We start from the raw sequence: 11,075 nt of genomic DNA, 5'->3' as shown, positions 1-11,075 counted from the left end.
CAAAAAAAATAAGAAAATAAAAACAATTCCCCTTACCCTTCTGAGATTTTGTTTCAGCATTTGTTTTGCTATTTATTATATTAAGCTATGAGATCTTTTTGTCTAGTTTATTTTTGTTGTCCAATATTACAAGTTTATTCTTATTTCAAGTGAGCTTCTAGATCCCAGTAAGGATGTAGGATTTTTTCTAGGGGGGTGCACCATCCAGGAATTTCGTTTTAGGAGGGGGTACATCTTTTGCTTACAAACTCAAACACCAATAATGCAGTAGATATCAGCACATCTGGGGGGAAGGGGGGTGCGCTCCCCCTACACCCCTCCCCTAAATCCGATCCTGGATCTCCTTTTTGTTAAGGATAATCCCACGATGTTCCCAAACTTTTTCTCCTTGTTTCTTCCTCATCAAAACAGTGAACAGCCTGGATGTTAGAATAACAGTGCGTATATCATGACTATATAGAGAGTACAGGATAGGGTTAAGACTAGATGATAAAACCATTAGACCAAACGTTATCAGATCCCACGCAAGAGAACGTGGATACTTTAGAAAACTCCTGCCCAGAAAAACAGACCTTGGAATCCAACAGCCGACAAAACACAATGTCACCGCTAAACAAGAGCGAAACGCTTTATTTATTCTGGATTTACCTGTTTTTCTGGTTTTGCCAGTTTTTCTGGTTTTACCGGTTAGTCCTGCTATTTGGATGTCAGTAACTTGGGTTTGACGATTGCAGGCTTCACGGTAAATGCGACAATAGGCAAATAGTACCGTTAATATTACGATTATCATGCAAGAAATTAAGAACGTCGAGAACTTCGAGTCACTAGAAGACGCAGTTATTCCTGGGGAGAGATACCAAACAAGCCGCACCAAGTGTATTATGGGTAATGCCCAAATAAGGACATAAGCAAATTTGATGGTCTTGGAATTGACTTTAGAAGCATATGTCAGTGGATGAATAATAGCTTGATATCTATCGTAAGTGAGCCCACAGATACTTAGAAAAGCGGTACTTAGGAGGTAATCTGCCAAAACGACCATGAAACGGATTTCTATTGGTGGAGGAGAAGAAAGATAGCACGTGATCTTCCAAGGTATGACGAGCCCACCAATCAGAAGGTCCGCTAAAGCAAGACACATGAAAAATGAATTTCCCACGCTTCGAAGATGCTTGTGTTGGAAAAACAATGCAAAAACACCAAGATTGAAAAAGATGCTGAAGACACTCGTCAGTACATACCACGTGATGAAGAACCAAGACGTCCATTTTGGTACATGTTCTGACAAAATGGAAACGTTTATGGCGCTGCATTGAATATCATCCAAAGACGACGACCCGTTCTTCATTGGCATTTATGGAAGAAATTCGAAATTGTTCTCTAGTTTCGTTACAAAATTTAGTCAATGGAAAAAGAGAATTCCAAAATTTTTAAGCTGGCAGAATGTTGCGTCTAGTGTTAGTTATAACGCTTCCACTGACGTGTTTATATCCTTTGCCGAAAAACTACACCAATTTTTAAAACATTTCCAACAGAATTTGAATTATTCTCGACCACTGTCTCTTACAATTGCTAAAGAAATGAGTACTGACAACGTACTGAAGCTAGCCCTAGCTATATCTGGACTAACATGCTAAATCGGAGTACGATTTATTGGTTTTACGTATTGAGATTACTTAATAGCCGGGCAAAAAGCTCGTCCTTTCATTTCAAATGAATAGAGGCAAATGTCAGAACTGATTGGTATTTGGTTCCTGTAATTAAAAAACCTTAAATAGAGAAAAGGAAATGAAGTTTTAGACCTTGTCAACTACTCATCAAGTAGACCTTGATGGCTCTTGATGAATCGTTCTCGCGCGATGATTGTCATTCAAAACCTTACATAGAGAATCACAGCTTTCTAAGACTTGTAGGATGTCAAGTCTATCAAGCTATAATTTTCTACAGATATTTTATGTCTAAGAAGAAATGAAGAGAAATGAATTAAGAGAGAATTAAAGTTTCACTCTGTTTCGCTATGCGTTTTTTTCCTCAGTGAACAAACAATGCAGAAAAACGTAAAGACGTAAATTATACAAATCTACACAAAATGAAATCCCAGGTTAAATTGAAAAACTTAATTTTCTGTAACGATTGATAATGCAATAGGCGTTTTGCAATAGATTGACACGTTATTGTTACTGGATCGATGGCAAAAAAATTTGACTTCCTTTATTTAAAAATATTTTTCTGAATTACTGATGTCGTATCCAAAACCTTTTCAAAAATACTTTTTCTCCCTTGTAAAGTTCTCCTTTGGATTTCAGTTTGTCTTGCCATCCAGCAAATCCTTCCCCAAGGGACCTTCGGCTGAATTGATATATTCGTTATTTAAGTTATATATCAGTGACTGTTTGTTGCAAGTAGCCCATTGACGTCATCTGGGAAATGAGCTGATTGCGGAAAAGACCATTTGAACAGCAGTTCATTTGAGATAATTCCTTTAATACGCAGTAGTCACAATCAAAAATGTTTAGTGAAAATTAATGATTTCCAGGTGCTAAAACTGTCCATCGTCTAACAATTATCTATCATATGAAACATGCGTTCCAACATATAATTGACGGTGTAGTTTTCTCCAAGACTCGAAGAAAAAAGATGAAAAAAAGAAAAAATAAAGAGGAAGAGAGAGAAACAATAGCAAGATTGAAGGAAAGGAAGAAGAACAAAAATAGAAACACAGAAAACAGAAATAAAAAACAAAATACGTGTAGGATATCAGAAGCTAGTTGCCACAGCAACTCCATGAGCCCACAGTCGTCCACGTGTTAGAGCCAGCGGCCATCAAATGAATTCCAGCCCCTGAAGCTGAAAATGAGGAAAGTACAAGATTATATTGCCCTGGCAACGAAATGTCATGCGAGAAAGCAATCCATCCATCCATCCATCCATCCTTCCATCCGTCCGTCCGTCCGTCCGTCCGTCCGTCCGTCCGTCCGTCCGTCCGTCCGTCCGTCCGTCAAAACAGAGATCTCTGCGATAAATAGCTGCCAACCTACCTCCCCATTTCATTCCATTGGCTGAGGTGATGGACAAAAATGCCGGAGGACTGGTACTCGTAACATTATCAGGGATACCGCTGGCCATAGTCAGCGCATACTTCTGTCTCATTTTGTTGTAAAGCTCACTCGAAACAACAACCCACGTGTCGCCTTGATCATTGCTTCTGTAGTAGTTCATGCTTCGATCTAACCCGTAAAGATGGCGAAGTGTTGGGTTGTACGCCACAATACTGATGATAAAAGATTCGATTCCTGCAACCATTCCGACAAATTACGAAAAGAAGAAGAAAAGAAAAGATTAAAGAAAAAGAAAACAAAGAGAGAAAGATGAAAGATGTTTTTGGCGCCAAAGTTTCCCGCCGAATTCACAGGAATTCCATCTAGTATATATAAGCTATTAATAATAATAGCTATTAATCTCAACGCCTCTTACAATAGGATTATTTATATATACATTAAAAATACATCTCTATTATTGACTGAACCATTTTATTTCCAATATGGAACAAAACTCAATATTAGTGATACAATGATATTGTAAAATCGAGTGCGAAATTTAACAGATAAATAAGAGAAGAGGACCTTGAAGAGAAGCGATTCAAGAGTCAAGAAAAATACGTTTTTTTAACCAATCACAAATTATTTTTTATTGTAGTTAACACATTGGAAAATATTTCAAGTAACGTGTTTGTACATACCATTCCATTCCTTGCCGTCCCTTGTCGATAAGCAGCTACTTTCAAATCTATAAAGAAAAAGAAAAAATGGACCTTAATGAAAGGAAAGAAGACATTTGTGCACAATCAAAGCTAAGACTGAGCAAAGGCGAACTCGAAATTAGAGTATTTTACAACTGTAGCCTTGGAATGGGAAATAGGTAAGATTCAATTCTCTATATTTTATTTCTTGGACTTGGACTAAAGTCAAACGTCGAACTTCACATGAGCCGAACCTAATGACATCAAAGAAGACCGCCTTGTTGTCCATTGTTTTGATTAGGTTCGGCTCATGTGAAGTTTGACGTTTGACCTGAGCCTTAGAAGTTTGGCTTTACAATAGGACGCCGTTCTTGGGTCTAAAAATCCTTGAACTCATCGTTCTACGCTACAGTGATTACCTGTTGGCCGTGTACATGCATACAAACAGTAGGTTAGAAGACGGGTCCAGAATGAACGAGCGCCGAGAATACTCTGAAAGACCTAATAAACAAAGAAAAGAAAAATTTTAATTGACTGAGAAATGAGTGGGAAACTGGGTGCTAGCCAGCCGCTTGGAGACTGGGCAAAGCATTTGGGTAGACAGGACTGGGTTAGGGTATGTCCAAAATAATGTTACCCAATAACAGAGCAAAAACATTAAAGTTTTGTATCTATTTTTAAAGTAGACAAAAAATAAAAATAAAAAAAGAAAGAAAGAAAGAAAGACGAAAAAATAAAAATGAGTAGGTATGATATTTAGGTCACCCATCCATGTACTAACCTCCCTTAACCGGGCTTGACTCAGTAAAGTCGATGCCCACGTTTTTTCCACTGGACCACGGTTCCAGGTGAATCAGCATAACAATAGCCGTGAAAACAATGCACCGGATAGACTAGACTTTTTAACATTATTTTTTCAACCGATTCCGTGCGTGGCAGAGATGCAAGGGATTAGCCGATATGGTCTGGGGGCCGGCTGGTCTCTCCCCTGATGCTTCGGCTAGAACATTTTCTTGCGTAATTCGTACACCCAAGGGCAGAAGGATTTAATCGCCGTCAGGTCCGAAGTCCATACGACGCCTCAGCTCTGCGGATGTCTAGGGGGTATGGCAAAGTGGAATCGATTTTTGCTTTTTGATTTCTGATGGATGTGAGTTCGAATCTCACACTATTCAGATATTTTTTTCATTGTTCATTCTTTTTTTCTTTATCCCTGGTAATCTTTTTAGAGTGAACTACTATTCATGATTGCTTATTTACACCAGCTTAACATCAAAAGTCAAACAATTGCAATACGAAAAATCGAGCTGTTCTTTGACTGGTTTGAAATGCTTTATAGGAACAGTTAACTGACAAGACTTTCTAGAGTGAAGTCATAAAACCCGTGCAATAGATATTAGACTAACACACTTTAGTAGACCCTAATTCCATTGTTTTCTTTTGTGTCTATTTGACTAGAGTGAAGTCATTTAACCCGTGCAATAGATATTAGACTAACACACTTTAGTAGACCCTAATTCCTTTGTTTTCTTTTGTGTCTGTTTGACTAGAGTGAAGTCATTACACGTCGACTAGTAATTTTTATTTCACGGGTTTAATGCCTTCACTCTATTCCACATGGTTTCTCTAATATTTTTTCTCTATATTGGTATTATTTCCGTTGATATGTAACTGCATGGGTTTACTGTCTACCCAATAGGGTGTTTTCCAGCCTCCGCGCGACAAATACGCCAGGTCACCCAGCAAAATGGTGGCAATATAGATTTATGAAACATAAATAGACATCCCATTTATTCCTTCACAAACTTCACTTACCTTTATATGGTGGAATTTGTTCAGCACTACACCCATAGACTTCAGCGCGCATGACTTTAAGAGAGGCAGCCGCTATTGGAATTATTCGAAGGTACCGGCAAACGAATGGGGCAGCAAGTTTTGAAATGATTGGACGTTTTGCTTCGTAACTGTCTTTAGGTCCCTTGATTTCCTGTGTTTATAACAATAACAACAAAATATAGATTAAAATTCAAATACTCCAGTTTTGAGTTCTCTGTTGCTCAGGGTTAGCCTCATTTTTGTGCAGAATATTCGCGTGTTCTAGTTAAGGTCCGTGGAAATGCAAAGTGTTTGTTTTGTTGAAGTTTTGCATTCTTCACTTTACCAATGGTATTTGTGAATATGTCAATACTGATTCGAGGCTAACCCTCGATAAAAATATAGCACGTATTGGTAGTGCGTGTGGAGTATCAACCTGGCGGAAGAACCCTAACGTGAAATGATGGTTGAAACAATTAGTTTTTTTATTAGTTTTTTAATATATGTTTTAGAAGTCAAAATAATTTCAAAAGAGTAATCGTCTTACCTCTTCGACTCCGTTAACTTCATACCAGACCCAGTCAATACTGTTGTTGCTGTACTTGAGCTTAAAGCCGCTGACATAATACGGTACATCGTGGCCACCTTGAGACGCTATTCTCGTCACCCTTCGTAACGACCCAAAATCGATCTGTAGATAGTCCAGCACCCCCAAAGCTGCCTGCCACCCGTTGGGATATTCTGTTACCTTCTTATTAAGACGAATATCTTCTGGGCGAGAGGCGTAGATTGAGGCGTTGGTACTTTGTGTCAGCGCTTCGTCGGGAATATCTCCTGACTCCAGACCGAGTGGTTCGATGCACGTCACTATTAAATGAAATGAAATGGTTATCGAATGAGTTGGAAACGTGCGGTAGTGACCTACAGCACGTACACGGTACGATATGCTGTAACATTGAAATGGCTTCCCATAAGAATGGTTTTCGTATGAGTAAGAAACGTACGGTACTGACTTACAGCACGTGCACGGTACGACATGCCGTAACATTGAAATGACTTCCCATAAGAATGGTTATCGTATGAGTGGGAAACGTACGGTACTGACTTACAGCACGTATACGGTACGACATGCCGTAACATTGAAATGGCTTCCCATAAGAATGGTTATCGTATGAGTGGGAAACATATGTACGGTACTCACTTACAGCACGTACACGGTACGACATGCCTTAACATTGAAATGGCTTCCCATAAGAATGGTTATTGTACGAGTAAGAAACGTACGGTACTGACTTAGTACAGCACGTAATTGGTAAGACATGGCGAAACATTGAAATGGCGTCCCATAAGAATGGTTATCGTATGAGTGAAATGGCGTCTCATCGTAATCGTTTTAAACATTCGATCACCTCACAAAACTTGTAAAACTAGTGGGACTTATGATAACACCGGGAGTGTAAATCTCCTTACACCCACCCCCCTGAAACACCCTTGATCAATGTAACATTATAATACATACATGGTGAGCCAATAATTCTACATCCATAGAGCTCAAAGCGCATGCAGATCAGCTTCTCCCAGGCCAGCGGTCTTATTCGTAAACTGTACACTTCTATTGGCTCGTGAAGCCAATACGACTTGGGTGTGAAGCGATCTTGATTCGCTTGGTAAACCTAGAGAATGTAACATCGAAATGTTGAATGAGATATTTGCAATAGCTGTAATCCATGGCTGGACCATATTTCCTATCGTTCTGCGCATATGGCGCCTGACGGAATGACCTGTGTTTGTCGAGGTCAAAACTTGTCATGTATTGCGTACAAGCTAAAGAGATCTAGCAGCCGTTCCAAAGGTGAGTAAACGTCACGGTCGAATTGCCATTGCATTATGGAACTGGGACGGTTAGCAAGAACTATTTCACACGCTTCAAAAGGACGGTTAGCAAGAACTAGTTCACACGCTTCAAAAGAACGGTTAGCATGAACTAGTTCACACGCTTCAAAAGAACGGTTAGCATGAACTAGTTCACACGCTTCAAAAGGACGGTTAGCATGAACTAGTTCACACGCTTCAGAAGGACGGTTAGCATGAACTAGTTCACACGCTTCAAAAGAACGGTTAGCATGAATTAGTTCACACGCTTCAAAAGGACGGTTAGCATGAACTAGTTCACACGCTTCAGAAGGACGGTTAGCATGAACTAGTTCACACGCTTCAAAAGAACGGTTAGCATGAATTAGTTCACACGCTTCAAAAGGACGGTTAGCATGAACTAGTTCACACGCTTCAGAAGAACGGTTAGCACGAACTAGTTCACACGCTTCAAAAGAACGGTTAGCACGAACTAGTTCACACGCTTCAAAAGAACGGTTAGCACGAACCAGTTCACACGCTTCAAAAGAACGGTTAGCACGAACTAGTTCACACGCTTCAAAAGGACGGTTAGCATGAACTAGTTCACACGCTTCAAAAGGACGGTTAGCATGAACTAGTTCACAAGCTTCAAAAGGACGGTTAGCATGAACTAGTTCACACGCTTCAAAAGGACGGTTAGCAAGCACTCGTTCACACGCTTCAAAAGGACGGTTAGCAAGAACTTGTTCACACGCTTCAGAAGGACGCTTAGCACTAGTTCACAAGCTTCAAAAGAACGGTTAGCAAGAACCAGTTTACACGCTTCAAAAGGACGGTTAGCATGAACTAGTTCACAAGCTTCAAAAGGACGGTTAGCATGAACTAGTTCACACGCTTCAAAAGGACGGTTAGCAAGCACTCGTTCACACGCTTCAAAAGGACGGTTAGCAAGAACTTGTTCACACGCTTCAGAAGGACGCTTAGCACTAGTTCACACGCTTCAAAAGGACGGTTAGCAAGAACCAGTTTACACGCTTCAAAAGGATGGTTAGCATGAACTAGTTCACACGCTTCAAAAGGACGGTTAGCATGAACTAGTTCACAAGCTTCAAAAGGACGGTTAGCATGAACTAGTTCACACGCTTCAAAAGGACGGTTAGCAAGAACATGTTCACACGCTTCAGAAGGACGCTTAGCACTAGTTCACACGCTTCAAAAGGACGGTTAGCACGAACTAGTTGACACGCTTCAAAAGGACGGTTAGCATGAACTAGTTCACACGCTTCAAAAGGTCGGTTAGCATGAACTTGTTCACACGCTTCAATCTTTCAATCAGCATTAGCAGAAGAAAAGGTAAATCAATAGAGAATTTAATAAATAATTGATATCCTTGGTTTAACGGAGAGAATTACTTCTCTCAGACTAGCAAAGAAAATATTCTTACCTTAGTAAATCCATTCTCCTGGTAATGCTGCCATTTCTTTTCATCGCTGCTGTACTGTAGCGAGTATTGCGTTACCCAGAAGAGTTTGGTTCGCCTTCCATACGTGACGATGCGCGTGACTCGTGTCTTGAACAGGAAGTCTACTTGGATGTACTGCTGGTCATTAGTGGTGAAGGCGCACCAAGCATCATCATCTGGAATGGAGAGTTTTGAATGTCAATTTCTTGTGGGGAAAATGAATGGGATGGGATGAATAGATGATATGGAATGAATGAAATGTGATGGTGCATGTGGTGGATGGATGGACGGAGGGATGGATGGAGGTTGGAAATTATGGATGACTGGAAGGAAAAGAGGGAAAGGGATGGATCGATAGATGGATAGGATGGATGAAATAGATTGATGTACGGATAGAATAGATGGATCGCTGGGATGAGATGGATGAATAGATGGATGTACGGATGGAATAGATGGATCGCTGGGATGGGATGGATGAATAGATGGGTGTACGGATGAAACAGATGGATCGCTGGGATGGGATGGATGAATAGATGGATGTACGGATGAAACAGATGGACCGCTGGGATGAGATGGATGAATAGATGGATGTACGGATGGAATAGATGGATCGCTGGGATGGGACGGATTAAAGTACATACCTTCTCTAGCCTGTGATGGCTGTACATCAGAGTAGCTAGATGATGCTGTTATCTGGTAATCAGAGATCTCCTTCGACGCCATCCCAAGCGCCGACGAACATCCTGAAACGATAGATAAGATCAAATTTAGATAGCATCAAAGGAGGATCCAGGGATGTGGATTAGGTGGGAAACCAATACGATACATTTGCCAGTAAGCATAGGTGTTGTGCGCTGCGAATGACCATGGATTCAATCCTCGGACTTATAAATCTTCTCTCTTGCTCATCATATTTTTTCTCAAGGTTCTCCGATTTTTCTCCCTCCACAAAAATAAAGTTCTTATTGTCAATATATTGCAACAAACTGTCACGTGCTATCCCGTTCAAGACTCAGAAGTTTTTCTGAGTCTTTCAATTTTCAGCTGCATAAGTTGCTTGATATACTGTGACGATCAGCTCAATTTGATACATTACAACCGCAGTACAAACATATATTTCATATATATTCACATTCACAAGCCAAAGGTATCTTAGGGAAGGCACTGCTGGATGGCAATTAAACAAACTTGAAGTTGCTTTATAACTTGAAATCTAAAATATATCCTAGAAGGGAAAAACGTTTTGGAAAGGTTTTGTATATGGCATTAGTAATCCAGCAAACGTCATTTGAATAAAGGAAGCTCTCTTATTTGTTGCCATCCAGCATAACAGTCATGTGATTATGTACTGCAAATGGCCTATTAGTTGTAGAGTGCCTATTGTTTGGGAAACTGAGCAGGCATTCCCAGCAATCGATGTAAAATATATACATTCCTTACCAGGTACTTCCACGATCATCTCATGCGTGACAAGAGGTTCAGTGTACAGCAATCCTTTGCTGGTTACTTTGTCTGTAGAGTCTTCAACATAGTCTTTATAATAACGAAGTTCTACTGGGGTGATCACGTGATGTCGGCCTGTCTTTAACATCGAGTTGTGGTTAAAGATCACATCAAATGTAAAATACGCATCTTGCATCCAGATAAGCTCTTGGAACTGAAATATAGATATCCATGGATATTCAAGTTTGCTCTATTCTGATTGGTAACATCGTTTTGGATCGGGATTGCGTTACTTCGTACAACACAGTAAACAACAATAAGCTTACCACAAACGTGACGCTGTCACCATTTCGCTGCACACGTGGTTTTGGTCCAAACCAAGAAGAAATCCCCTTGAAGAGAAGGAATGGGGCGAGCATCCAGGTCACGTGTACACCACGCCCATCTGCCTTGGAGACAGGACTGTGTCTAATGTCTGTCTGGTATTGGAATCGCGCACTAAAAGAAAGATAAATAAATGAATAACTAAGGATGCATGGATGCATGGATGCATGGATGGATGGATGCATGGATGCATGGATGCATGGATGCATGGATGGATGGATGGATGCATGGATGGATGGATAGCTTCATTGCAGCCTCCGGGCTGGCTGAATTGCGATATACTTTACAATTAAAAACAAATATTAAACATATAACAAAAAACCACGTGTCATACCCTTGAGTATGATTTCTTTGTTTAACGGTTGCACGTGAGAAGAC

At 40.2% G+C, this 11,075-nt stretch overlaps 2 protein-coding genes across 2 annotated transcripts; both read right to left on the bottom strand.

The window, feature by feature from the left end:
• Window positions 1–322: 322 nt before the first annotated feature.
• Window positions 323–1,354, bottom strand: LOC116289879 (dopamine receptor D1-like). Its single transcript, XM_031696821.2, has one exon. The coding sequence runs from the start codon at window positions 1,352–1,354 to the stop codon at window positions 323–325; it is 1,032 nt and encodes a 343-aa protein (XP_031552681.2).
• A 1,410-nt stretch (window positions 1,355–2,764) lies between these two features.
• On the bottom strand, window positions 2,765–10,721 carry LOC148906443 (lactadherin-like). The gene is made up of 11 exons (XM_089038033.1): window positions 10,640–10,721; window positions 10,311–10,527; window positions 9,512–9,613; window positions 8,853–9,046; window positions 7,074–7,227; window positions 6,102–6,421; window positions 5,555–5,726; window positions 4,159–4,240; window positions 3,740–3,786; window positions 3,039–3,293; window positions 2,765–2,847 (listed from the first exon to the last, which is right to left on the bottom strand). The coding sequence occupies exons 2-11, from the start codon at window positions 10,507–10,509 to the stop codon at window positions 2,765–2,767; spliced, it is 1,608 nt and encodes a 535-aa protein (XP_088894159.1). The 5' UTR covers window positions 10,510–10,527; window positions 10,640–10,721.
• Between the last annotated feature and the right edge of the window lie 354 nt (window positions 10,722–11,075).

The sequence above is a fragment of the Actinia tenebrosa genome, unplaced genomic scaffold (assembly GCF_029948245.1).
Source record: "Actinia tenebrosa isolate PJP-AT-01 unplaced genomic scaffold, QUT_ActTen_1.0 PGA_scaffold5__44_contigs__length_20552954, whole genome shotgun sequence".
Lineage (NCBI taxonomy): Eukaryota > Metazoa > Cnidaria > Anthozoa > Actiniaria > Actiniidae > Actinia > Actinia tenebrosa.
This window is presented reverse-complemented; position numbering and strand designations above follow the sequence as displayed.

Excerpts from the sequence above, each read along its gene's own strand:
- LOC116289879 (XM_031696821.2), bottom strand. The coding sequence starts at position 1,354 with ATGCCAATGAAGAACGGGTCGTCGTCTTTGGATGATATTCAATGCAGC.
- LOC148906443 (XM_089038033.1), bottom strand. The coding sequence starts at position 10,509 with ATGCAAGATGCGTATTTTACATTTGATGTGATCTTTAACCACAACTCG. Across the intron at positions 6,422-7,073 it reads TAGAATTATTGGCTCACCAT|TGACGTGCATCGAACCACTC; the intron begins GTATGTATTATA and ends TTCATTTAATAG. Across the intron at positions 2,848-3,038 it reads CAATGGAATGAAATGGGGAG|CTTCAGGGGCTGGAATTCAT; the intron begins GTAGGTTGGCAG and ends CCTCATTTTCAG.